General features: G+C 49.3%; 1 protein-coding gene across 1 annotated transcript; it reads right to left on the bottom strand.

Annotated features, from left to right (window-relative positions):
* Positions 1-27,539, bottom strand: SAG (S-antigen visual arrestin). The gene is made up of 15 exons (XM_006191130.3): positions 27,483-27,539; positions 23,590-23,650; positions 21,601-21,645; positions 19,790-19,983; positions 18,019-18,078; positions 15,585-15,661; positions 14,350-14,485; positions 13,403-13,487; positions 11,412-11,484; positions 8,845-8,982; positions 7,347-7,424; positions 6,203-6,226; positions 4,094-4,149; positions 1,228-1,243; positions 1-232 (listed from the first exon to the last, which is right to left on the bottom strand). The coding sequence occupies exons 1-15, from the start codon at positions 27,537-27,539 to the stop codon at positions 133-135; spliced, it is 1,200 nt and encodes a 399-aa protein (XP_006191192.1). The 3' UTR covers positions 1-132.
* Between the last annotated feature and the right edge of the window lie 294 nt (positions 27,540-27,833).

The following is a 27,833-nucleotide window of genomic DNA, read 5'->3' as shown; positions in this document are numbered from 1 at the left end:
GACAGAACAGACAAACTTTATTTCTCTGAAGAAGACCCACACTTTGGTATTTAGCATAACTAAAGGGCTAACTGTGGGGCACTGCTACCGCGCTGCTAACGACCCCATTTCTCACGTCCTGGGCGGACCTCTTCACTCATCCATCTGGTCTTTCTTCTCTTCCTTATATTCTCCTGCATCTTTCAGATTTTGGCGAGCAAACTCCTCAAAAACAAAATTTTCATCCTGAAAACTAAAATAAAACAAAGAACATTTTGATCATGGCATGTTCTTTGAAGTTTGCAGTGACATTTCGAGGAAAACAAGATCTTTGATCATCCTTTCGCAACAGAGGAACTGATCAAGAGTTTCCTACGTGAAGGAACACGGCACAATGCCATTCTCCTTGTAGCTTTTCATGCAGAAGCTCTTTAGGAAATGAAAAGAAGAGAAAATGAAGGCACCCACAGAGCAGACACACATGCCCAGGATAAGCGTGTGTATGTTGTATGAGTTGTGTGTGTCTGGGTGTGTATGCGAGCGTGCATGCCCTAGTACTAGGGAGCAAAAGGAAAACCAGGACCCAAGTCAGTATTGAGAACATGGGGTGTGTGTATGAAAAGACCCAAAAAAGGGGTTTGTGCTTGTTTTGTGCGGGTCTCAGCCTATCAATAACCAGTGTTGTGGTTGGATTGGCCCTTCTGGTTCTTACTATGATTACAAGACGCCCTTCAGCAATAACCATCCGGAAACTTTGAGAAAATAAAGGTTTATTACTTACAGGACCTGGAAAAGACACAGCACACCTGGGGCCACACAGCAAGGTCGGGGTGGAGAGACAGCACAGCACAGGCCTGGGGTTCTGCTTTTATCAGGGTTGAGGGTGGGGGCCTAGGGTTTCCAGGGCTCACTCTTTATTGGTGAGTTTAAAACATAAGAGCGGGAATTGAAAGTGCAGAAAGAGAAAAAAAAAAGTGGCTCAAATGATCTCGTATTGAAATCAAGCAAGACTAACACGATGGGGCCTCAGTGGGGAGAGACACCTGGCTCTTAGCTACCTAGTCCTGTGGCTGGCAATTGTTTATTCGAGATAGCCATCGATGCAGCGGATGCCTCGCCCATCAAAGCTTAAGTCAGGCACTTGCAAAACAAAACACAAAACAAAACACAAAACAACTGTCAGGGCTGTCACACTACAGCTGTGGAGGAGGAAGTAGCAGGACAGGGGACACTCAGGACACTGCTCACCTTTCCATGGCCGAGGCTGTGAGCATGGAACAAAGGAGAGACAGAGATGGATTAGTGTCAATTCTGTGCACCTGGAAATTTTCTTCCTTCTTTAGGTGACTTTATAGCTGGAGGCACAAAAGGCCTATATATACACGTTTCATGAGAACTGCATGTAATTCCTGCTTCTTTGCCATCTCCCGCTCACAGGGCCCTTCTCCCTGCATTTCTGACCATCACTTCCTTTCTAAGGTGCCACCACAACCCTTATCTCCCCAGACAGAACCATCCGTGGCCTCACCTTTAGGACACTTGCCCTGATTAGCCTCACCCCCTCTGATGGCGCACTTCTCTTCTCAAAGCATTTCTCTCTATGCCTCCTTTGGACCCTGTCCCCACGAGCTGTTATGACCCACACCTCAGGCCATACCTGGAACCTTCCACATCCACTAGGAGTGAATCCTGGGACTCAATGCTTAACCAGCACCCCTAGTGGCGAGGGTGGGCACTGAAGCTTGAGAACCACTCCTGGGCCCCTCAGGGATTTTTTTTGTTTTTTAAAAAAAATTTTGTTTTTTTAATTGATGTATAGTTTATTTACAATGTTGTGTTAATTTATGCAGTACAACACAGTGATTCAGTTACACATACATATATATATATATATATTCTTTTTCATTATAGGTTATTACAAGCTATTGAATTGTAGTTCCCTGTGCTATACAGTAGGATCTTGTTGTTTATCTATTTTATACACAGTAGTTTGTACCTACTAATCCCAAATTCCTAATTTATACCCGCCTCCGCCTCCCCGATTTCTCGTTAATGCATTGACATTTTGGGCAGAGGGCTGGGTTATATTTTCACGTACATTTTGCAGACTGAGTAATTACAAATTATTTGAGAGGTGTTTTATTTTTTTTCTTCTTTTTTTTTTTTTTGGTTTTGAGGGTTTTTTTTTTTAGCTTTCTGCTACCCACCTAGTAAAGTATTGGTGTAAACCTCCCCCCAACCCCCCCACCCCCACCGCCCCTAGGTGAGCCAGGAACAGCTAAGCAAGGTTACACAACTCCAGAGGGTTTCTCGGGAGCACCACGGAGGTGGTGGTGGTGTCCTTGACTCTCCTGCACATCTGGAAGGCAGCACCACCCAGAGGGAAGTGTCTGTGTGGGCCGCTAACCACAGGGGACCTTCAGAGAGGCTGACTCATCAAAACAACCTGCACAAGAACCATCCTGGACCCCCACGGTGCTAAGCATAAAATTATACTAAATGAGACCATCAGCCTTGAAGAGAATTCAATCAACACCCTGCATTCTGTATGGATGCTCTTGACAGGGGACAATAAAAACTTGGTAGCATTGCTATAGCGCTTATTATGTGCTAATTACATGGCCCCCGGCGCTGGCAGGGCTCCTGAACTCCAACTTACGCTTTCTCTGCTTAGACTCTATCCGTCTGGACGCAGGGAGCCAGGGACTAGGCAGGGAAGATGTGCACATGCATCTGTGAATGAAACTAGGTGACTCACATATCCCTGGAAACCAGAATTTTGAGGCCATTGGGTGATTTGTCCTTTCTCCCTGAGATCTCACGGTATAAAAGATCATTGTTTAAGTCATGATGATGTGATAGGTTCCATGTAAGGACCGTAAGAGCATACCCAGAAAAGGAGTAACTCCACTTCCCCCAGTGAAGTCATAGAGCCTGTTCACAGCTCCAGAAAACAATCTGACATCAACTATGATATCTCCCCAGGTCACAGTTTGAAAACAGCCTCTTAAAATGTCCTTGAAAGGGACCAGAATGCATCTCAATCTCATATAGTTAAAAATAGTGTTTTAATGATACAAGCATAAATGAATTAAAAAAATATGGTTAGACTGTATTTTTCGCCCCAAGGGAAGGTTTTGGCAAAGCACACTGAGTATTTGAATCCAAAATATTTGGAAGAGATACTTTGAGACAAAATAGTTCTAAGGCAAATCCACAACGAATATAGGGGCTCATTCTAACGTTCAAATATCATTTCATTATCAATATAGAAAAACTCTTTATACAACATAAGAAAAAAAACCCTGCTGGTTGACACCACTTTGACTTAAAATAGTCTTAATTACCATAACTACGGAGAGTTCTCATTCATACAGCTCCATTTTTCCTTCCTGTCAACTAACCCACCTTAACAGCCAGTGGAGAATTTTTCCTCAGAATTTCTGAGATTGCACCTATATTATTTTTGCTGCTTCATTTATCTTTTTCTAGAAGAACTGTGTTGAGATTTAGCTCACATTTACAATTCACCTCTTTATGTGTACAGTCCAGTGTTTTTTAGTTCTTTCACTGAGTTGCACAACCACTGCTTCATTTACTGTTAAGGTTCACACAGGAGCCAATGAATTTACAACTCAAAGGAGCCAGGGTGCTGGGAACCCAGCCTGCCCCTCTTTCCTGGTATCTTCTGTATTCTCCTCACAACTGCCACTGGCAGGAAGACTCATCATCTTCCAAATGCCTGTTAATGTTTCCAAATGAAATGCAAAAGCCTCAGGCTGTCCAATTTATTTTTCATACAAATTTTCTTTAAATCTAAGTCCAGGTCTGTTCACAGCAAATCTTCTGCTTTTAAATCATTCCTGATAAGACCTAACAAGACGGTCCTCATCCAGGCAGGGATGCTGTGCCCCCTACACACTCACAGGAGGTGGACAAGCCCCCGGCCCACGACGAGCACTCGTTTCTGGGCAGCCCGGGCACCTTGAAGATGGCCTAGAATCTCAGCCACTTGGCAGGGCCGGTGCTCAGAGATGCGGTCAGGAGAGACTGGCAGTGACTAAATATACATCGGCAGCTGGTATAGAGAAGGCCAAGACAATGAGGGACTGACCTGGGTCCTCGGGCTGGGGGTGCATGAGACGGAACGGCACCTCAGTGGCCACCTCACTGGAAGAGAAGAAGGCAGAGCCTTGAGAACACACGCAGCTGTAAACCGCACAGCCAAGAGCCCTGGCTGTGGAGCTTCGGGAAAGATCCCCAGGCCCCAGCTGAAGGAAGACTCCGAGAGATTCAAAACAAAACAAACCAGACACCAGGAAGTGGTCAAGATGGAATTTTAAATGTAGTCCCTGGAATGTGGTAGAGAAACTCCACTTGTTTGAGGCTGGGGCAGCTGGGATTTTTAGGTCCCCCTTCCTCCTGGTTGTTAGTTTCCGAGACGTGTTATTGTGGGTGGAGGAGAGGTGAAATCCTGCAGAAAGGATAGTTTCGAAAAATATCCTTTGCAAAAATGTAACTACTTTTTACGTGTTAAATCTGTGTCAGTCTGACGTGTTGGGGGCCGGGCACACGGTCTCTTGCTGGAGAGCAGAACAGAGATGGGCAGGGTCCACCAAATTCCAGAAGCTAAAGGGCCTTGATGTGACTTGGAATTTATACCAAACAAAGTAAGGCAAGGAGTCACAAGGGGCAGAGGGGAAATCTGGACACAAGAAGAATGGAAGTTGGGGTGGAAAACAAGAGTTACTCCTTTCTCCATAAGGACCCACCGCCTCCTGCCCCAGGGTTACTGCTTCTTGTCAAAGCACATCTGTTGATAAGGTGCTCTGGACAGACCCCTGTGTGAATGGGGTCAAGGAGAGAAGGTGTGCGTACCCTGGGTTCCAAGTGAGGGGAGATGGTAAGAGTCAGTGAGGGACTATGTTTGAATGCCCGCCTCAAACATTTCTTACCTGCTGCCTCTTTGTGCATGATTTTAAAGGTAACTGTCACTATTTACGACAACCCACGTGTCCACCAACTGCTGAGTGGTTAAACAACATGTGGTCCCTCCATACAATGGAATATTTCTTGGCCATGAAAAGTAATAGAGTACTGGCACATGCTACAGCGGGAACCTTGAAAACATGATGCCAAGTGAAAGAAGCCAGTCCTAAAAGTGCAATAGGGAAGAACAGATCTGACTCCATACTGGATCTGTTTCTTTTACTTTAACCTTTGTATTCTATTGCTTGTTAATCACTAAGGGGACGTTGCCTATAAGCTTAAGTTACACATAATGGCTCATCTCTGAGACCCCTGCCCCCCAGGTAATGAGCATTAAACTAAAATACCTTTTTTAGTTCATAGGAAACACCCTGACCTGGCCCACCTGGGACTGACTGCAGGAAGGAAGAAATTAACATATCCTTTCTAGTGGTTGAGCGGAAGCAGGAGATGTTTGACTTCATTCCCTTCCCTTTTAGTATAAAAGAAGCCTGAATTCTAACTCAGGCAAGATGGTTCTTTGGGACCTTAGTCCACCATCTTCTGGGCCTGCTGGCTTTACAAACAAAGTTGCTATTCCTTGCCCCCAAAACTCAGGTCTTAATATATTGTCCTGTCATGTGGCAAGCAGTACCAGCTTAGACTCAGGAACAAAAGCACAAATATTGTCTCATTCCATTAATATAAAATATCCAGATTAGCCAAATCTACAGAGATAGAAAGCAAATTAGTGGTTTCCAGGGACCAGGGAGAGGGGAGAATGGGAGAAATGGCTTAATAGGTACAGGGTTTCCTTTTGGGGAGGTAAAAATGTACAGGGGCCGGATGGTGGTGACATGCTGAATACACTTTATGCCAATGAACTGTACACTTTTCAGTGGTTACAATGGTCAACTTCACGTTGTGTGTATTTTAACACACACACACACACACACACACACACACACACACACACACACAGGCAGCTGCATGGAGAGTGCCAGTTTTCTGGATGTGTGTATGTGTATGTCCCTGCCCAGGTGCAGGCCCAGCTACAGTCACAAAGAAACATCCACAGCCTCACACCTATCAGCCAAGTTGGGCAGGGAGCATCCGGGAGGCAGGGGGCACCGTCTCCTAACACCTCTGAGCATGACTGCCGGTAAAGTGAATTTCACCATCACTATTTTGAACCCCAGGTTTGTCCCCTTCAATATCCTGGAATCAAGCAGAGAAGGCAGGTGACGAGGCTTACCTGGAGGTGAGCTCTCCCAGAAGGCTAGGAAACACAAAAGCAGACAGGGCTGTGGTGAGTGTCCACGGTGGCATCATGACCTGACTTCCCGTCACTCAGAGGCGGGGGACAGCCCAGTCACGTCCCTCACTCACAGCTTTCAGGATATTTGTACCCCTTTGTAGTCACCCCAACTATTCCTCTCTACTTTGACTTCATCTCTCAAGTGAATTAGTTAAAAAGAGGAACCACTTAGGTCCAAGACCTAATGTTCAAGAATAAACCCCGATCCAGAATTTCTTGGCCTCAAAGGTCACCGTGAAATACCTGTTATTCACTTAGCTGGATGGCTACACTCTACCCTATTTCAGATCCTCTCAGAGAATATGAAAGAATATACTTTGAAACACACGACAAATATACACACCGTGTTAACGGAATTTGCAAAATCAACCCACGTTCTCCTTTGCTGCCCCAACCAAGATTTGGGGAAGTCTTCCTCCACTTAGACTTGTAGAACAGACGCATGAATTCGCCTCTGATGCCCGAACTACCCAAGGCTCATCAAGTAAAAGGCTGGAGCCTTTGACAATGGAATTTGGAAAGGAAAATGAGAACTTGAGTTTTTCCCTTTTGATAAGATTTTTTTTTAATGAAAGAAATTGATTTCATAGAAAATGGAAAACCATTTCCTCAGAACTCTGAGATATCTGTGCTCTTGTAGGAGGAGACTCCTCAGTCTTGTGACTGCACGTTGGGAAGGGAAGGAAAGGCCTCCCCGTTGTAGGTGGACCCCCCACCTGAGAGGCAGCTGAACGAAGAGTTCACTTCACAGCCACCATCCTTTTCTGAATGACACACTAAACTGATTTTCCTTTCTGTGCGTGTCAGCTCCCACACGTGAGCACGTGCACACCCATTTTTGCCAGGTGGCACCAACAGTGCACGTATTACGCCGGCTGCATTTCTGCTTTCCTGCCCATAATGTTACAGCAGAGGGAACTGTGAAACTAGGCAAACAGAGCCTCTCCAGGACTCTGCCCGGTAATCGGGAGACTTGGTGGACCTTTCCTGCTCTCTGTCTCGCAGTCACTCAGGAAAGGAACCGTTCAGACTGCTGAAGGCCAAGACAGAGCAGGTAGAGCACTGGGACGGGGACACTCACCCGGACACCATGAGCTTCACTTTGATTTGGTAAGACACCAGGATCCCCATGACGGTCTTATCTATGCCTTCCTTCAGGCTGCTCAGACAGAAAAGAGGAACAAGGATTTGGGGAGCAGCAGGAAACAAAGACAGGATGAATCGACCCCCCTCCTCGCGTGGGGGCATCTTCTCAGGGAGATAAGGTTCTGCCCGGTTTCTGCTGTGGACCCCTCTGGCTGGAGCGCTGGCAGGCAGCCCTGAAGTTGGGTGAACGAGGGACCTGGGGTTAGGGGTGGACTTTGCCATTAACTGACCTGGGGACCTTGGCTGGGCCTCTCGTTCTGGCAGAATCTCAGTTTCCTTATCCACATAATGAGTATAAATTCACCTTCCTCACAAAAGCGTGGAGAGACTGACGGGTTTATAAGATACTCCACGAACCACAAACATCTTTACAAATGCAGGGCACCATTGTGGGTGTTGTGACCACTACACCCTGAGTGCCTGCCTCTGGGATCTCAGTCACCCTGCTTGTCTTTCTCCCAGGCCTTCACAGACGTGCTAGGGACCTAACACACAATGTGGCACAAAACCCTCAGAAAATCCTTTGACTCCCACAATCCTGCTTTTGGCCCAATGGTCACTGACCCCACTGCTCCTCTCGGAGCTGCCAGGTCACGGAGGGCAAACACGAGAGCCTTTTCTGGATGGCGTCACCTGGAGGTGACCACTGGGGCCGTGGATCACGAGAGGGGTTGGCAGTGAAGGGCCTCAAGCCCGGGTGGCAGCTCCTGCCCCAGATACTCTGGGCTGACCAGCAGACACACGGCCAGAACAGAGCCTCAGAGGGGAGTGGGAGTGGCAGGGGTATTTGACTCAGAAGCCTCATTCGAGTTTTCACTGGATCTGCTGGCTCAGTTCAGCCCGCGGTCCCCTGAGCCAAGCAGCCGATCAGGGCTTACTTTCACTTACATGTACTTGACACCTGCGGCCACCAGGACCTCCTGTTCTCCACCTTCTCTGATGGAAATGAACAAATGACATTTCCATGACTCGTGTCCCCAGCTGCATCATCAGCTGTGTATGCTTAGGGCACTCCTCTTGCTAACGATATTTTTTCAGGCGAGAGCTGACATTTCTGGAGCACTTACCATGTGCCAGGCACTGCATTTTACATGAATTCTCTGACATCCTCATAACCCCTCTACCAGAAGGAGCTGCCGGCTCCCACACTCTACAGACGGGAAGGCTGAGGTTCTCAGGCAGCTCCAGTGACCTGCCCAGGGCGGCCCGGATGGTGAGCAGTAGGGCTGGGGCTGGGCACAAGGCTGTCTCCAGAGCCCATGGCTGGAACGGCTATGTCGCACTGGGGGTGGGATGGGGTCCCCGCTTGGGCCAATGAGTCTGTGCTCCAGTCCGCCAGCCACCACGCTGCAGGTGCACATCGGCGGGCCCAGGGGTGGGACGAGAAAGGGGAGGGGACCAGAGCCACCCCAGCCCTGGGGCTCGGGGCTCACATGGTGCTGGAGGCCAGATTCGTGTCCTCGTGCTTGATCTTCCCGTCCAGGGCGATGCCCCTTCTTTCGCGGTTGTTAGCCAGCAAGGGCACCAGCGTCAGAGTCGTGGTCAAAGTGCTGTTTGGTGGCACTTTTTCACTGCAGGAAGAAAGACGGACAGGAGATTTGGCTAACTGTCCTTTCAGCCTTAAGGCCACCATTGCCCCCACAAGGCCCTGTCTACCATCAAGCATGTTCCAGAACCCACGTTCCTTGCAACTCATTGGAAAGATACTTCCGGTGCCTGGGCATTTGCCTTATGAGAAGGAGAACAGCATTAGTAACGTCTCAAGTCAGGCCGGCAGCAACATTAGAACATTTCCTCAAGTCCCTCAGCTGCTCTAATTGCTGAGTTTCTAGAATGTTCTGTGGGGTGAGGTGAGACCGACTGGCCCAAGAATCGGGGACCACACCCAGTCTCCTCCTGAGACTTCCTGAACCCTGTGGTGTGCTGCAGGGCCATCTGGCCACTGCCAGCAATAAGCCCAGGCTGGAGTCACCTGTTACTGAAAACTGTCCCTTTTTGGAGGATCAGCATGTGCCCAGCCCAGTGCAGACTGGGTGGCTTTGGGTTCAAGGCACAGGCTCTCTCTTCCCCGGGGTCTCCTCCACTGTCATCTGGGTGGTGGGTTCCCAGCATCTGACAGACACAGGGAACCCCTACCAAAGGGTGGCTCCGGGGACCTGGGATGCAGCTGAGCACATGGCAGCCTGGTCTCTCCAAGGCGGGCAGCACCCCCAGCTCACTGAGCAGTGTCTGAAGCCGGAGAGTTGGCTCTGCCACTCAGCCATGTGCTGACCCCAGGCCCGTGCCAAGAGCAACCGAACAGCCTCACGTCCTCTCTGACCGCAGAGCCCAGGCAAGCCAGCAGCCGGTGTCCATGCTCCTGGCACACCCTCCATCCTTGTGCCCAGCCAGGAGAAGGCAGGGCCCCGAAAACACTGCCCAGGAGCCAGCCTCGGGCCCTTTCCTCAGCCTGCTCCGAGACAGAGTGGGAGCGTCACTGCCACCCTCGGAAAAGCTCCCCTACTCCATCTCCCTGGTGTAACTTCTCCCACCTCCAACTGCGTGTGTAAGGAGGCTCCGAGCATGCCATTTATAGAACCCTGCTTGAGCCCAAGGCAGCCCACATCTTTGCATCAGGCTGTGGGTGGAAACTCTCTTAATCAGCTTGGTTTGGGCCTCAGAGTGACAGAAAAATTACATTGCAAAGGCAACTGTAGTAGAAAGAGCCCCTGGGGTTTGGCTTAGATGATGGCCTGTCCTACAGCAGAGCTTGCCGAAGGCCGGTGCCAAGGCCCTGGGGCCGAAGCCCAGTCTGGCCACCTCCTACTGCTTCAGGACCCGGCACTGGCTGGTGGGTAGCAGCCCAGGCATCAGGTCTGACCTGGTTCCCGGGAGGCCTGCCCACCAGAGCCCCAGAAGCCCCAGCTTTCAGTCTCCCTGCCTCCCACCTTTGAGGCTATCTGAGGATGGTTCCCAGCCTCTTGGGAATCTTTGGTCCAAAATGTACCCAAGAGCTGAAGAGAGGACCAGATAGTGGGATATATTAGGTGAAAACTCAGTCGGGGACCATTTTGTTGGGCATATGCCAAAAGGTGAACTAGGAAGACTCCGGGGACACAAGCATGTGCACGGATGCAGACTGAAAGGTAGAACAGACCCCAGGCCTGGCCCCAAGGAGGCGGTCAGTGAGTTACGGTTCTTTCCTCCCTCCCTCCCATCTAGACCTCGCTTAAACTTAGGTCAGGATCCGCTTTAAGTAATAGTTTATCCCAAAAGCGCCTTTTAAATATTATGTAACGTTCTCCTGCTGAATCAGCCATCTTTCCTCACATCCCTCCCATCTTTCTCTAACCGTGGAAGTACTTTTTGCACACAACGGTGCTTAGAAAAGAGGAAAGACCTTCCCAAACCGCCCTCTCTGGGGGGAGGTGTGACCCCAGAAGCCTGTGGGGTAGATGAACCTGACTGCCTGGCACGGAGCAGACTCAGCCACGTCTCACCCTCTACCATAAGGAAGCCATCCCAGGAGTCCTAGTTGCTTTAGATTTAATAAAGGGAGAAAAGTCACTCACGACAACTGGCTGAGAACTGATACAACATTCTAATCCAGTTGTCACTGGTACCAGATTCTCAAATTGAGGAGAAGATCAAAAGGTAGAGAACCCTCGCCTGGCCCGACGGACCATTTGATTATCTGCTCGGGGGCAGAAACAGCATCAAACTCCTACAAACTTAAGGATCAAGAGAAAGTTCCAACAGGTCCCAGTGACATGTCAACCTTTATTTGTCTCCTCTCCATCACTCCTTAGCTTGTCCCATCTCTCAGAACTCTTGGGAGTGAAAACAGAATTGAGATGCTAACTTTCTTTGCAGCCCCTGAAGTGAGAAAAGGGGAAAGAAGTGAAAAGCGGGGGAGGGAGTTGAGTGCTCTACTTCCTTCCTTCTTGAGCGATGACCAAAAGGGGAACAGGACAAAGAAGCTGGGGCCGCCCAGGAAGCAGAACCCCAACCGGCTACTCACTGTGATTCCTCGGTGGCCACCGGCTTGATGTAATAATCACTCGAGTAGAGAACCACGTTGGCCACTTGTTCCACTGCAAAAGAAGGACAGGGGTGGGTGACTTGATATGGTCCCCATGTGTCGCATGGTGCTTTGCGTGGACACGGTTGGTCTTCCCTCTCTAACAGCCATTTGACTGTACCGCTCAGGTGTAGCTTTTAGGCTGAGATTTCTGATCTGTCCTCAGACCACCTCCGTTCACCAACAACCTGCTCTGTGTCAGCCGCACATGAGCCAGTCTCCTAAAACCTTGCCTCCTGGGGACCTCTCCTGCCTGCTGAGCTCATGGGCACGTCCCTGGGTACCTTTCCAAGGTACACAAGCTTCCAGTGTCCAGAATTCACCATTTGCTCTCTTTCCCCAGATGCACCCCTCTCCAACATTCTCTGTCTCATTTAATGAGCATCTCCTTCCGGGCGTCCAAGCTGGAAACCATCAGGAGGCAGCACAGGATTGATTCATGGGTGTAGCATGGGAGGGTGGGCCCTGGAGTTAGACTATTTGGGCTCAAATCCCAGCTTAGCCATCAGCTGTGGGGTTAATTACTGAGCTCCTCTAAGCCTCCAATTTCCCATCAGCAAAATGGGAGTGATCATTGCATCTAATTTATATGATTGTTGTCATGATTTAAAAGGTTATTTTTAATATCCATTAAAATCAAATTTGAAGTGGTAGAGCGCATACTTAGCATGCGCGAGGTGCTGGGTTCAATCCCCAGTACCTCCTCCAAAAACAAACAAGCAAACAAACCTAATTAACCCCTCCCTAAAAATCAAATTTGAGAATTAAAAAGAAAAAATTTGTGTGAAGCACTCAGCACAGTGCTGGGTCTACAGAAAGTTCTCATCATCTTGCTTCAGAAATTTAACAGCTTCTTTCAAAAATTAGGAGCTTTGAAGTTAGGATTCATAAAACTTTGAGAAATAATTTAAGATCTGAGTATCAAATGATACTTTCTTAATCCTGCTGCTTTACAGAATACCATTATTGGATACCACATACAACATGCTAAATAAATAACACCAGATCCTAAAAAGACTTAAAAGCATATGAACTAAACCAACATAAAATAAAGCCATAAATTAAACATGTATAGTAGCATCAAGAAAAGTCTAGAATTTTCTAGTATGCATGTATCAGATCCCTGAGACTTATCGATGACGGACAAAAGGGGAAGAGGAAAGTGTGTGTGACACTTAGGGTGACCAACCATCCTGGTCTGCCTGGGACTGGCCCTGTTTTAGCACTGAAAGTCCTGTGTCCTTGGTCCTGGTCAACCCAGGATGGTCAATCACTCTAAGACACTGTAACTCTAACTTTGTCTCAGTCATCCAGTGTTCAAGTGAGAAATGAACGCAGAGGTATCCCTCCCAGGTCATTCTATTGTGTCTTTTTTATGCCACCCATGTAAGCCCAAGAGCTAGGGGCATCCCCTGCACTTTGATGCCCTTTGGGCTGAGGACGTGTGTTAAGATCAGCACGTGGGAGGCACCCCTCCTGCAGTACTCGGGAGGCTCGGCCATCACGTCATGGTGACAGCAGTAGCAGCAGGGACGGTGGGGATTTACAATTTACCAAGCACTTCCTATGTGCTCAGTTGAGCCCAGGGCCCCCCCCACCACAACCCTCTGCAGAAAGAAACCTCCCCACTCTTCCCCCGAGACCTGGTGCAGGGGCCCCTCCAGGAAGTTGTGACAAGGAAGGATGAAAAATGGCCTGTCGGGGATGTGTCCGGGTACAAAGGACAGCCCTAAGCTGGGCACGAGGCTGCAGGAGATGACACTGAAGGGCCTTCCTCCTCTGAGGTCCTGCTGTCATGGCAACAGAGGCAAACACACAGCTCTAAGGACCCAGGAGGGCCTTACTGACCAGAGGAGAGACCCTGGGGAAATACTACCAGGTTGGGAAATTTTGGAAGACTCTGCCATCCAGCTTTGAGCAGCAGGCCATACCTAGCGCTTTAATCTTCTTCACCGTCTTCTCTGTGTTATTGGTCACGGTCACCGTCACAGGAATGGGCTCCCCATGGTAATAGATCTGAAAAAGTTAGCAGATGAGTCAGAAAAGGGGAAGAGAGTGTGGTTACGTCTTTCTAAATTTATCTCAGTCCTTCAACTGGAGTGAAAGAGGCTGAAATCCCACACTTTCAAGGAAGACAAGGTGACAGCACCATGTTTCCTGCAGAGAAGGGCCTGGAGCACACTCTGCCTGGTCTGCGGGAGGCTGAGGTGGATAAAGGGGGCTCTGGGCCCAACACTCGAGTCCTAGGAGTCCTGCAGAGTTAGCTCCGGGGGTCCCGAGTGGAATCATGAGGTTATTTGGGGCAGAATGAGTGAAATGAGGGGAAGTCAGTGAGGGAGCTCAGGGGTAGGGCTTGCTCAGGAGTGACGCCATGTGACCTGGGCCCAGGTGGGTGTGTCCTTGCACACACATACACACACACGCATGCATACACAGTCTGCTGGGCTCTTGCCAACATGTGTGCACGATCTGTTGACCAGAGGGACCAGAAGCAGCCTTGGCCAGGGGTTCTCCACCTTTTTTGGCCATGACATTCACACAGGACACAGTCACCTTCTCACTGTGACTGCAGAACTCAAGTCTGTGGGGAAGTGAACAGTGTGTAATACCACACCCATTGGTGCCACACTAGTAAGGAGGTCCCGGGGGGCAGAGATGGGGCAGAGAGCCCTGGCCCGGGGTGTATGAAAACTGCCAGCCCCTCCCCGGTTGTCGGGACCCAAGGCAAGGGGAATGCAGGCCAGTTTCTGCTCTAAGGGTCACCTTCACTGACTGCAGATGATGAAAAAAGCCAGTCATTCTCAAACGTTGGTACTTTAACTATGGCTCCACCTGGCTGCCCGCAGGACACCCACCGCTGAGGGCCCATGACACTCACCTCTTTGCTGAGGGAGACGGTCAAGTGCAGGGGCTTGTCGGACATGAAGAACTGCCAGGCGGCCTCCGCTCGGGGCTGGGGACCCATCTCGGGCGGCGCGTGCTGCACCTTCCGGATCAGCAGACGCACGGAGCTCCTGCGGACAAGGCGTCACAGACGGTTCCCGGGTCAGCGCCTGGGCTTCCTCAGGATGGTCCTCCAGGCCCCCTTCCCATCCTCAGGCTGGGGTTCCTCGGGGATGCACCCACGGACCCCACAAGGACCAGAAGTGGGACCAAGCCTGGGGGGCGGGCCTGGCTAGTGGCATGGGGCCAGACAGCTCCCAGGGGGTCCCTCTCACCCTGTGAGGACCCTGGCTCAGCCTTCTCTCAGGGGACACTGATGTGGGCACGTGTGGCTCTGTGACATGCTTCCAAGCTCTCCACCAGGGTGACGCAATGTCGCGAGCGTCACTTGGTGTGCATGTTGAGTAAGAGGAGAAAGTGCTGAGGGCGCAGATAGAAACCTTGTTCAGGAACAAGGAAAACGAACGCCAGGGCCTGGGAGGATGGGAGGAAAGGGAGTCACTGCTTAACGGGCAGTTTCTGTTAAGAAACTGTTTAAGAGTTTCTGTTTGGGGTGATGACAGGGTTTGGGGTATAGATGGAGCTATACACAGTGAGAGTGCTGTAACTGGTCACACAGCAGAGTGGATATACTTAATGCCACCAACAGGGGAGGGTATAGCTCAAGTGGTAGAGTGTGTGCTCAGCATGCACAAGGTCCTGGGTTCAATTCCCAGTACCTCCTCTAAAAAAAAAATAAGTAAACCTAATTATCTCCTCCACCCCAAAAAATAAGTTAAAAAAATAAAATAAAGTTAATGCCACTGAATTGTACACTTGACAATGGTTAAAATGGTAAACTTCATGTTAGGTATATTTTACCACAATAAAGAAATTACAAAAACTAAAGAAAGAGGGAATCTGCGGGCTTTTAAGGGCTTACATGAGCCCTTGAGGTTGTAACTCCCCTGTCATTTTCTTTTGTTTTTTTTTCCCGCCAGATGGTCAGCCATTGGCCCCACCCTGAGTGTGGACAGTTTGTCATGATGGTCCTGACCTGCCGAGGCCCCATTCCCTCGGCCACGTTGGCCCTGTGGGGAGATTTCATCGCTCAGACGTAAAGCGAGGGTGGTGTCTTATCCCCACACCTTCCCCCAGACCCCTCACCCGTTCCCACGACTACACTCTTACTTCTTGGGGATTTTGTCCTCTTCAGTGTTTTTGCTGTCTGTGGCAAAGGCTTTGACCTCGAAGTCGACCCCGCAGCACTACAGGGAGCGAGAGAACAGGCAGGGCGGCGGTCAGCACCTCCCTCCTGGGGCTGGGGTGGGGGTCACACCTCATTCGGGGGTTGTTATGTGGCACCCTCTTCTTTGTCTGAACCATATTGTTTTTAGGGTTGCGCCATCGAGACTGGATTTTGAAGGGTGCTAGTGATGAAATAATGGCATTAGCACGAGGAGAGGCCCCAGGAGCCAAGGCCCCAGACAAAGGGGCACCACCTGCAGAAGGTGCCCCCTCTCCAGAAGCTGCAGAGCGTGACTCACGCACCCTGGCTGGTCCTCGCCTCCCACCACCTCGCACAGCATGCAGCCCACCCCCCATTTAGTTGTCCTTCTCAGAAGTGACCCTGCGTGCACGTTACTGACGGCCCACTGCCTACAGCAGGGGGCAGGCGCCGAGCCCACAGGGCCATCAGGGGTCCACAGGCGCCCGTGCTGGGGCTCCAAGGCCCTGACCCAGTGGGCAGCTGCTGTTTGGCTACAGCCAACTGTGGCCAAGCTGCCCCGGGGACTCGGTGCCAGCAGCTCTCCCAACTTTTGAAAAGATGCTGGAAGTGGGGCTTGGAGTGAAGCCTCCTGATTTTTAAATTAAGTAAATAAAAAAATGTCACATGCATCTGCCAGCACCTTCACCGCTCAGCTGGTGCACAAATTCCTCTAGCATGGGGCCAGTCCTCTCCCACGTTAACACGCGGGGGGGCGGGGGGCCCCCCAGCTGCCCCCAAGGCCAACAGTAGCATGTAAGCCACAGTCCTGCTGGTTCTGCAAAACTGTGGAATTGCGACAACTCTAAAATCTGGGTAGAAAATAAATACACATCATCACCTACCATCAGCTGGGGTTGTTAGTCATGCAACCTCTCCGCTCTGCCCCCACCGCCAACTCCCACTGGCGGCTGCTCCCTGCCCCAGCCACACCCTGTCCCTGTCCACCCTGGGCACGTGATCGTCTCTCTTTCTGAAACGCTAATGGTTTTCTCTCTCTTTTTATATTTGACCAACTCTGTATTCTCCTAGCCCCACCGCAAAGGCCTTTCGGCTGGGAGGCCCGAGGTCCCCAGGGAGGCAGACGCTCCCCACCCGCTGCACTACCCCCTCCTCTCCTGGGATGGGGGGAGGGTGGCACTTTGGCTGGTACAGGGTCCCCCATTTAGATCGAGTGACCTCCTCCACCTTGCTGCCCACACCCCTGCTTTCCTGGCCCAGTGGTGTTCAAGTGTTTCAGGCTGCGGCCCAGTAAGAAGCAAAGCTCATGGCGCGGCCCGGTAAACAGATGCGCACACGGACAACAACCCTCGTGAAATAACCCTCAGCCGAGCCGCGTGCAATGCACTCTGAGGTTTCCCTTCTCTTGTACTTCCTGCTGCTCTGTTTTTCTTAGTTGCCACTGATCCACTGCACTGATTTTACAAGCCACGCATGGGGCAGGACCCCCACGTTGAAAATCACTGCCCTGGACCCGCCATAATCCAGGCACAGCCCTGCCCTCCTCTGCCCTCGCTTCCTTTGTTGTTTAATTTTTTGGCTCCTTCGCTCATGATTCCCTCAGGCCTATGAGCCCTGGTCCCCGCACCTCCCTCCTCTTGTTCTCAGCCATCCTCCTGGGTCCACCATGGTCACCACTGTCTTGCACACACTCGGCCCCCTTGCCTCCCTGCTTCAGAGCTCGTGCTCGGCCCAAGCTCGCTCACGGCTCAGCGGCGAGAGTGCGATTCTGGAAACCCAAGTCAGAACCAATTGTTCAGAGCCCGCCAGTGGCTCCCAATCTCACTCAGAAAAAGTCCCGGTCCCCTTGATGGTCTACAAGGCCCTTCATGACCTGACCGCCCCTCCCCAGTCCTCTCTGACCTGCTTCCACGATCACCCCTGCTCCCCCCACTCCACATGCAGCCTCTGTGCTGCCACCAGAACACACCATGAATGGAGTTCCCTCTGCGTGGAAGGTTTTCCCCGAGGACAAGAAGCCGTTTGCCCTGTTGGAGCAGCCTTCCTTAGACACCCCGGACAAGCACCACCAGGAACCCCATGAGCTCTCACAAGCCTCTTGTTCTCCATGACGTCTCTGTCCTCGGACGGGCCCTGTACTTACTTGTCATTTGGTTTTTGTAGACAAGTAAGAGGCTCATTATACTCTTTCTACTTTTGTGCATGTCTGTAATTTTCCACAATAAAAGACTATTTTAAAAAGCCTTTTGAAGGAATGAATGTATCCCTAGCATTTCTTTCTTTCTGTTCAATGGAGGTGCTGGGGATTGAACCCAGGACCTCATGCATGCTAAGCACACACTCTACCACTGAGCTACACCCTCCCCTCCATTCCCTGGCATTTCTTCTGGAACTGACCTTCCCCACATCTTGCGGAGCTGGCTGCAGCATCACCGAACAGGGCAAGTAGTCTGGAAACTGTGGAAAGAAACAACACATCATTGATTTCAGACTGTTGTTCCATGTATATTACACACTCATCTTACAAAAATGAGGAGAAGCAAAAAGAAAAACAGGTCCACGTCCGTTCCCAGCACCTGGAGTGGCATTAACACAGCCTTCCAAGGGGCCCATGTCACCCAGACACACAAACGTGTCTGTGCCTGTGTGTGTTTTATGGAAATGGGACCAAATGCCGCACACGTCCTGCCATCTGGTTTGCTCATGTCACTAACCCTAACCCTGCTCTGGATGCATAGGACCATTTTCCCATGCCCTGAGGTGTCGTTCTGCACCCCAATTTTTAGGGCACCAAAACAGCACATTGAATTCAGCCAGTCCCCCTTGTTGTCTGCCCTTCATCAAATGGTCTTTACTCTGTTGCTGTTATAAACAAGGCTGCATAAATAGCTTTCATCTGCCTTAGCACAGGTTTACTCAATTCACTCCATAGGCCACACTGTTCAAAAGGGAATTGTCAGAGGGGAGGGTATAGCTTAGTGGCAGAATGCATGCCTAGCGTACATTGAGGTTGTGGGTTCAATCCCCAGTACCTCCATTAAAAAAGTAAATAATAAACCCCAAAAAAGAACAAAATAAAATAACAAAAAAAGTTTTAAAAAGAAAGAAAAGAATTGTCAGGTCAAAATCACAATCTAAAGGTTCTGAAACACCATATCTCCAAAAAGTTATGTCACTTGGAACTCCCAGGACCACAAATCTTTAAGTGATTTAAAAAAAAAAAAGGTTGTGATAAAATATACGTAATATAAAACTGACTATTTTAAGCGTACAGCTCAGTGGCATTAAAGTGCATTCCTATGCTTCTGTGATAATCCCCACCACCCACGTCCAGAACTTTTTCATCACCCCAAGCTGAAGCTCTGTACCCGCAAAGCATTAATTCCCCAAATCCCCACCCCCGATTCCCTGGAGACCACCAGTCCACTGTCTGTCTATATGAATCTGACTCCTCTAGCCCCTCATACATGTGGAACCACACAGTATTATTGGTCCTTATGGGACTGGGACTTTCACTTAGCATAATGTTTTCAAGCTTCATTCATGTTGTAGCTTGTGCCAGAATTTCCTTCCCTTTTAAGGCTGAACCATATAACTTTGGAGGACTATATCATCTTAAGACCATAAACACGTGAGTGAAGAGGGTAGCAGCAGCTAGCCCCACACCGAGTTCAGGCCCAAGTCTTCAGAGACAGGAACGCTGACCCCGTGGGTAGCCAAATTCCAGCAGGAGAGACTTGGGCCTCGAGAAGGATGACCCACTGAGCTGTGGTCAAGGCTACAGACATCTTATTTCACTAAGATCTCCGGTCTCACAGGGAACTCTTTCCTGCTTGGAACTCCTCCGGGCCAACTGAGGAGCACTTCTTTCTTTTTATAGATGAGCAAGTGAAGGCATAACATGCACGTATAATTAGGTGGTCGGATACAGGGAAATATTTAAACCGTAGGTTGAAACGGTGACTTCAGAGGCTGGGAGGCTATTTTCAAGGACTTAAAAAAAGACAATCACAGCCCGTGCAATCTAGAATTTCCTCCAAGGGTACAATTTGAAGGCCCGCAAATGTGAAGTCGTTACCCTGGCCCCTTTCCTTCGCTGCCCATCCCATTACAAGGTGCCGTGGTGAGGGGACCAGGCTGGGAAGTGGAGGGGAGGGGTATCACCCACCGTGAGCAGGAAGGGGTACGTGTGGCCCCCCAGCTTCTTGATCAGGCTCTCCTGCAGCTTCGTGGAGGCACCTGAGGCCCCCACAGGAGGGAACACCTGGACCTGGGAGAAGTACAGGTCCCTGCGGAAGGTCAGGCCGATCACGTCAATGTCCTCCTGGCCGTAGCGGAAGGCGCAGGTCAGAGAGACGTACACTGGAAGGGAGACGGAGGGGGTCGGCGTGGCGCCCCTGCCCGGGCCAAGTGGGCCTGGAGCAGACCCTGCCACTGCCTGCCAGTCTCGGCATCGCACCTTCAGCAGCTGGAGGGGGCGGACTTGAGAGCCTTACCACCCCACTGGCCCACAAGCTTCTGGAGAACCAGCACCTTGCCTATGGCTTGTGTTAACTGCTCTAAAGGGCTATGTTGGAGGGCTGGGAAGCTCCTTCCATGAGCCACATTATTTTGCCTCCTAACTGCACTGGTTCCCCATCCTCCCACCTCCTCCTTTTGGCCCACCGGCTCAGCGACCCAGGAATGAGGTTGCCTGGTCCTGAGGGCAGGAGGCCTGGATGGAGTTGAGAGTGAAAGTAAGAAGCAGAGGGACAGAGCACAAGAGGGGCAAAACAGACGTGGGCCTGAGCTGGACGCGGGCCTGAGAGGGGAGCTGGCCGGGGCTGGTGGATCAGAAGGAGAGGTGAAGTCAACTCCGAGTGGAAATCTGTCTTTTCACATTGCTCAGGACCTTACTGAACTTCCTTTAAATCAAAACTTGGGAAAATTCAGTGTGATTAAACAGATGTAAACGATGCCCCTAGTGGACGAAGAGAATTAAATGAAACTACACGTTTGGAGGATGGACTGTTTACACCCGTTATTAATGTGGTAAATAAAACCACCCAGGGTGCATTATTCTTGAGCGGAAAGCATGCAGAAGTGGACCCCAAAGTCTTCGGTAGCTGTTGACTGAGGATTTTGTCTGTGTCCGCCCCAGAGATAACTGGCCCTCGCCGCTAAGTTCAGAAGAGCCACTCATCACTCCCTTATCCTCCATCAATGATTGTCAGAGGTGGCTGCTCAGAGATCACCTAGCTTTACACCCCCCTCTACAGGCAGCGCTTTCCTGGCCCAGGGTGTGGGTTTTCCGGGCTGGGACCAGGCTCCTCCAGGTGTAAGAGGAGCAGGGCACGCAGGAAACAAGGCAGCAGAGGGGGGCGATTTTCAGCCCGTTTCTGCCTCGTCCCCTCGACACTGACGGCCCTACACCCGATATTCTCCGTGGCATATCCAGGGTTAGGAACAATGCCTTGTTGTTTATTTAGAACGGAAGGCATATTTAGAACGGAACTGAGTCAGTGACATTATCCTAAGGAAAACACGAATGTGCGCTCACTCAGTGTACACAACTGTGATTAGTACCAAATTGCTCGCCACACGCTTCACAGCTGCCATCTTTGAGGGTGCTGTGCGGCCGTGGACCAGAACCACAGAGGACGCTTGAACAACTCGGCCTTCCAGCGGCCTCAATTCCTTGCTTTTCAGACAAACCCACCAAGGAGCCCTCCTGGGTCTGCCCAGCACAGAACGACAGGGCCAGCGGCCCAGGGCTCTGGGCTCCATCTGCCCGGAAGGAGGACAAGCAGCTCCCCCATCTTCACTTCATCTGAAAGATGGGGCCCATGCACTCTGGTGCGGACAGGGCCCGTGTCCTGAGGATTATACGAGGGCACGCGGGCGAAGGGGCCTGGCAGCGAGAGTGCACGTGCCGCGCCCCCTTCCCAGAGCCAGCCGGACCAGACCCCCGGCCCACGGAGGACGAGAGGCTCCTCTCACCTCTCTTTCCCTTCACGAGCTCTGGATCCACCAACACAACACCATCTAAACCGAAAGAGAGACAACAGTGAGGATGGAGACACAGGAGAGCCTGAGGCTTCTTTAAGCGTGTATGTGTATACACATCGCACGGAACCCATGTTCATTACAGGAGACTTAGAAAGGGAAGCTCAGCAAAGAGAAAGCAAGTCACCCACATCCCCACTACCCAGAGACACCCACGGTCAGGATGTTAGCACAGCACGTTTTTCCACGCGTATATACACCTCCATGACTGTTCTTACTAAAGAAGTGAGACCCCGCTAACTGCTTTCCTCACTCAACTATAAATTGCAAACTTCTGTGCATACACGTACGCCCACATGTAACACGTATCAGTGATTTCAGTGGCCACGATTTCCTCCGTGGAATGGATGCACTATAAATTATTTCATTAACCCCCTCTTGTCAGGGCACTTAGGATGCTTCCAATTTTCCACATTGTAATTAATATTGCAGTGAAAATCCTTACATATAAATCTTTATCTCTATCTATGGTAGAACTGAATTTGGCTTTTGATAACACACTACCAAATGAACTTCCAGAAAGGGTTTTGCTGAAGGACACTCTCATCCTTGTGCCTAAACATGCCAGTCTTTCACACTTTTTAAAAAAAGAACGATTCAAGTTGAAGTAATTATAGATACACAGGAAGTTGCAAGTACAGAGAGGTCTGCATGTGCCCTTCATCCAGTCTCTTCCAATTGTTACATCTTAGATAATTATAGTACAATCTCAAAGCCAGGAAGCCACCATGGGTACAATGTGTGTGTAGTTCCAAGTCGTTTTATCACAAGGAGACTTGCGGAACTACCACTGCTGTCTGGATGCAGCACTCTTCCCTCCTCACTAAGCTCTCCCTCTGGGCTATCCCTTTGTGGTCTCTCCCAGCTGCCTCCCCCCACCCCATCCTTAGCCTCCACAATTCAGTTTTCCTTTTCTGTGACGTTATCATCTCAAGGACGCTTTGTAAATGGAATCATACAGTACAGAGCCCCTAGGGATTGGCTTTTCCCACTCATCGTAGTGCCCTCGAGACCTATGAGCTGTTGCATGGATCTGCAGCTCCTTCTTTTCCACTGCTGAGCACTATTTCATGGCATCAATGTGCCCCAGCATGTTTAACCTTCGCCACCTACTGAGAGACACTGGTTCTTTCCAGTTTAGGGCTCTTACAGATAAAGCTGCTGTGAACAATCACATACAAGTTTTCCTGTGGATAAAAGTTTTCACTTCTCTGGGACAAGTGTCCTGGAATGCAGTTGCTGGGTCATATGATAAGTATATGTTTAGCTTTCAAAGAAACTGCCAAACTGTTTTCCAGAGTGGCTGTTCTATCTTACATTCCCACCAGCAATGTATGAGGAATCCAATTTCTCTACATCCTTGCCATCACGTTTTAATTGTAGCCTTCTGATGGGCATATTTCACCGTGGTTTTAATTTGCATTTCCCCAGTGCCTAATGATGTCGAACATTCTTCTGTGTGCTCATTCGCCACTTGCATATTTTCTTTGGTGAAATGCTTTTTCATGTTGTTTGTCTATTTTCTAATTGGACTTCGTGATTTTTTTTTTCTGACTGGTGATTTTTAAGTGTTCTTTATATACTCCAGAAATGAATCCTTTGTTTCTCCCACACTCTTTAAAATTGTTTTCAATCAGCCAGTGGCACCTTGCTGATGTTTTCATTTGCATTTCTTTGATTAGATTATTAGTGAAGCCAATTATTATTTATTTTTAAACACCTTTATTGTGGTATGATTTCTATACAGTAAACGGCACATAGTTCAGAGGTACAATTTGATTAATTTTGATAGATGTATACGTCAATGAAACCACCACCACAATCAAGACACAAAGCTGATTTTTAAAAACGCAAAACTAGCACTTCTTGTCTGATGACTTAAAGGAAAAGCAGCATTAAAGTCTCGCTCCAAACTCAACTTACCCACAGGCTCTACTTGGTCAACATGGTCTATGTAGTCCCTCTTCCCCAGGTAGATGGTCACCTGTGGAAAGGACAGGTACGGATTCTAAATGGCCAAAGAACACTAAGGTATTCGTGTTAAAAATCAGCAACATTAAAAAATATAATTAGCAACAACTGTACATTTTGACTAGTCTTGAGAAGAGGAACCGCCTGGCTCTGCAGCTCATCCATCACTTCCTCTCTTCCTGCTCGGCTCTAGGCAGAGATGATGGATTGCAGGCAAGGGGGATCTTTCCTCAGCCCCATAAATCCGCTCCAAGGAATTCTTCCCAACCCTTAGGATAGTTCTCATTCCCCCCACCTTTTCCCATCAAGCCCAGGTTTGATATTAACCAGGTAAACTTGTATTAATTGATGATACTTTAGTGGAATGTTATACCTACTCAAATGAGGCTCCTCCTATTCATTTGCATGTGAAGCCTTTCATGTCTAGCTGTAAATGAAAGGTTTTTCCTCCTTGTTAGAAGAGTTTCTGGACTAATCAAAGAGGCAGATGTTCTGGATCCCCTGAGATCCTATCAGGTGAGCATCTATACAGATAAATCTGAACCCATGCCCTGAAGAGGGCAGGGGGTAGTGGGTGGGGCAAGATGACCATTGTCCCAGCCCTCGTCCTGTCTGTCCATTTTCAATGCCCCTGGCAGCAAAGATCTCTTTACCAACCCGAGTTGGTACATGGGTCGGGTTTACCAGCACTCACCACTTTAACCCATGGGACTGTGAATGCTTTGATGGTAAGAATTCTGTCCTTCATCCATCTTTCAGCCATCCCAGTATCTTGGACAGTATCTGGTACATACAGGAATTTAATCAACATTTGCTAAGCACACCAATGAGTGAGTACACGGACTCTGGCTAGCCCTCTTCTTCCCTAAGCCTCTAGAATTCATGCTTTTATTTCTGTGAACACTCAAAACAATTTTTGTTAGTATTAAATCATCTCCTCCGTCTACCCCCTCAGAGCAGTACCCTGGAGTGAATGCCTATGGCTTCTTGGTTAGTCATGTTACTGATGCTGAAACAGATGAAGGACAGTGTAGCCAGGGACCGGGATGGGCCTGGGGTACGCTGGGGGTGAAAGGATGCTTTCTGGGGAAAAAAATTCAACGTGTACAAAGCCCAGAGCCAAGAGCATGCTTCTGGAACTGACAACAGTTTCATCTAAAGGTAAATGGCCATCAAATGGGGATGTGAACTGAGGCCAGGGTCTCACAGGGTCTCACAGGACCTGACCCCCAAAGAATCAAAGCCGTGGAAGCATTTGAAGCAGAGGAAAGGCCTGCAGTTAAATGCCATTTAGAGTGCTTGTCGTGGACCAGACACCAAGCTACGTGCGCTGACAGCACATTTTCATTTAATCCCACAACTACTCTGTGAGCTAGGAATTAAGCCCTTTTGACAGAGGAGAACACTGAGACTTTGATTGCATTGGCAGCAAAGTGGAGAAGGAGCCAGGTAGGCAGCTGCTAGTGGTTGGGAGGAGGGAGGACTGAGGAGTGAACGGGAGGGAAGAAGGCAGGTGGAGAGAGATGTCTTCTTCTTTTTCAAGCTTTGGTGAAGGAAGGAGAGATAGAAAGGGGCCGGGGTCAAGAGGAGTTTGTCGTTCTCTACCACCGTTGTTACTGTTTTTAAGATGCATGAGGTGGGTACTTGTTTATGTGCTCAAGCCAAGGACACGTAGAGAGGGAGAGGCTGCAGATAACCCCAGAGGGAGGCTGATGGTGGAGGACCCTAAGGAGATGGTGGACCTTGAGACCCAGGGTGCAAGAAGCATGAACCTCAGCTGGGAGCAGCAGCACCTCTTCTGCTGCAATTGGAAGGGGCAGAAAGGGACAGGAGCAGGTACAGAAGTGGGGCTGAATGATGCCAGGTGACAGCTGACCTGCAGCTCGCACACCCGACAGCCACATGCCCCATCTTCCTGGATAAAAGTCACCAATTGTGTCCTGCACCACCATCCCCATGTGGTTGTGTGCTAAGAGGAGGCCACCCCAGAGGATGATTCTTTTTTCTTTTTCAGTTTTATTGAGCTATAATCGACATATTGTATAAGTTTAAGGTGCACGGCATAATGATGTATGTATAAATTGCAAAGTGATAATCACAATAAATTTAGCTAACATCCATCACAGAGGATGATTCTTGATTGGCCTGATCCAACTCCTTTGTCTCAGGATGGGCTTAAGGTGGGCATGTGACCCAGTTTTGACCAGTGAGCTATGAGAGAAGTCTGCTGGAGAAATGCTTCCTCATTCTGAGGAAAGGAAAAGCAACGGACTTTTCCTTCTTCTAGCAAGAAGTGAGGGTGAGACACCTGAAGCTGGGGCAGTGCTCTTGCCACCACCTGGAGGATGATGATCATGGAAGAGGGAGGAGTAGAGAGAATCACAGAGAAATGGACTGGGGCCCCAGCCCACCATGCCGGAGCCATCCACGAGTTGCAGTTGAAATGATCCTAATATGTGAGGCATTAATTGATGGATTATGGATACAACAATTCTAAATTTCTCAGGTCAAAGGTTGTCTGTTTAGGAAGAGAAAAGTGAGAAGATGATATGATCCAGCAGAAGTGGTTTGTCTCTTCTTTTGCCAGAAGTCAGGATAAAGTTCATTGGAAAGACACAGGTTGGAAGAGAGTTTGGAGAGTGAAAGGCTGAGGGGTACCCAACTGTCACCCCAAAGATCAGAGTTCTTGATGAAGAGGGTGGCGGTCCTTAGCAAGAACACAAGAGGGCAGAGAGTACCCGTGCAGAGCCTGACTCTCTGGTGTGGCCTGACAGGCATCAGAGTTTCTTTCGGGCCCAGTGTAGGCGCCGTGAGTCAGCGGAAGAATGATCTAGATCCACACTGTCCAGTACGGTAGCTACTAGTTACAGGTGGCCACTGACACTTGAAATATGGCCATTCCAAACTGACACGTGCTATAAATAGAATACACACCAGATTTCAACCATTTAGAAAATTAAGGTAAAATGTATCATCAATAATTTCTCCATCATTCACACATTGAAATGATAGGGTTTTTTTTTGATATATTGGGTTAAATAAATTACAGTATTAAAATGAATTCCCCTTGCTTCTTCTTAATTTTTTTAATGTGGCTACTAGAAAATTTACAATTAGATACGCAGCTTGCATTTGATGATGTTGCATTATATTGTCTGCCCCTAAGAAGCCATCGAGTGGAGGAGAGAGGCCCTCCATTGGGTCTTCAAGGCCAGGAAGTTCATGGGCACATCTAGACCATCGAATGTGCCCCTAATGGAGCCAACAGTGGCATCGTCTCTGCCGAGTATGCAGGGTGCCAGGATATCGGTGGCCATGCAGCTGCAGTGCAGGGTGGTAGAAAAGGAGCAGCTGGGGATGCTCCCTTAGCCAGTGGTCCTGGAGGCCCAGCAGGCTTTGAGAACATGGCAGCTGGGGTGGGTGCACAGAACATAGAGAGTTGCATTGATCCAGTGTTAGGTCTTTCCCCAGGCAGGTAAGTGAGATGATAGAAAAAGAGCTGAGTGAGTTACAGGTATCAACAAAACAGTGTTTGAAATGGTAAGTGGGTCATGGGTTCAAGGCCAGCTAGGAAAAGAAGTAAAATTGGAGGTGAGGGGCTGGGGACTGAGAGATTAGGAGAAAATTAAGGGTCTTGGGACTAAAGTCTTGTTGAGATCAAAGAGAAGCTGTATTTCTGCAAGTCACTCATTCATTCACTTATATCTCATTCATCATCCATCTGAGACAGAGATGGAATATAGACATATAGTTTCCATTGACCTTATGGGGTTTTCATGTTGATTCATTGAAAAGCTCCTTAAAAAAATTATTTCCATCAAGCCCCTCACTTCCGTACCACTTACCGATTTGTCCCGGGAGATCTTCTTGAAGATAACGTGGTTTGGTTTGGTGGCCTGCATGTTGGCCGCAACGTTCTCTGTTCCTGGCGGTTTCTTTTAACTTGGGATGTATGCCAGGTGTTAGAGGGCTGGGGAAAGGTGAAATTATCCTAAATATAATGTCAAGAACATTCTGGGAATGAAGCCTACTTCTGAGATGCTGTACATCCATCAGACATTCCTTCTGCCTGCCCAATATCCACGTTTGACTGCATACAGCCTTTGTCTAATTTGTTTCATTTTTCTTTTGCTTGTTTTATTTTTCTTGAAAAGCCTCAAACATTCCTTTGTGAACCTCACCAGGAAGTCCAGATA

The sequence above is a fragment of the Camelus ferus genome, chromosome 5 (genome assembly GCF_009834535.1).
Source record: "Camelus ferus isolate YT-003-E chromosome 5, BCGSAC_Cfer_1.0, whole genome shotgun sequence".
Taxonomy (NCBI): Eukaryota; Metazoa; Chordata; class Mammalia; order Artiodactyla; family Camelidae; genus Camelus; species Camelus ferus.
The sequence above is the reverse complement of the archived record's forward strand: the minus strand, read 5'-3'. Positions and strand labels throughout refer to the sequence as shown.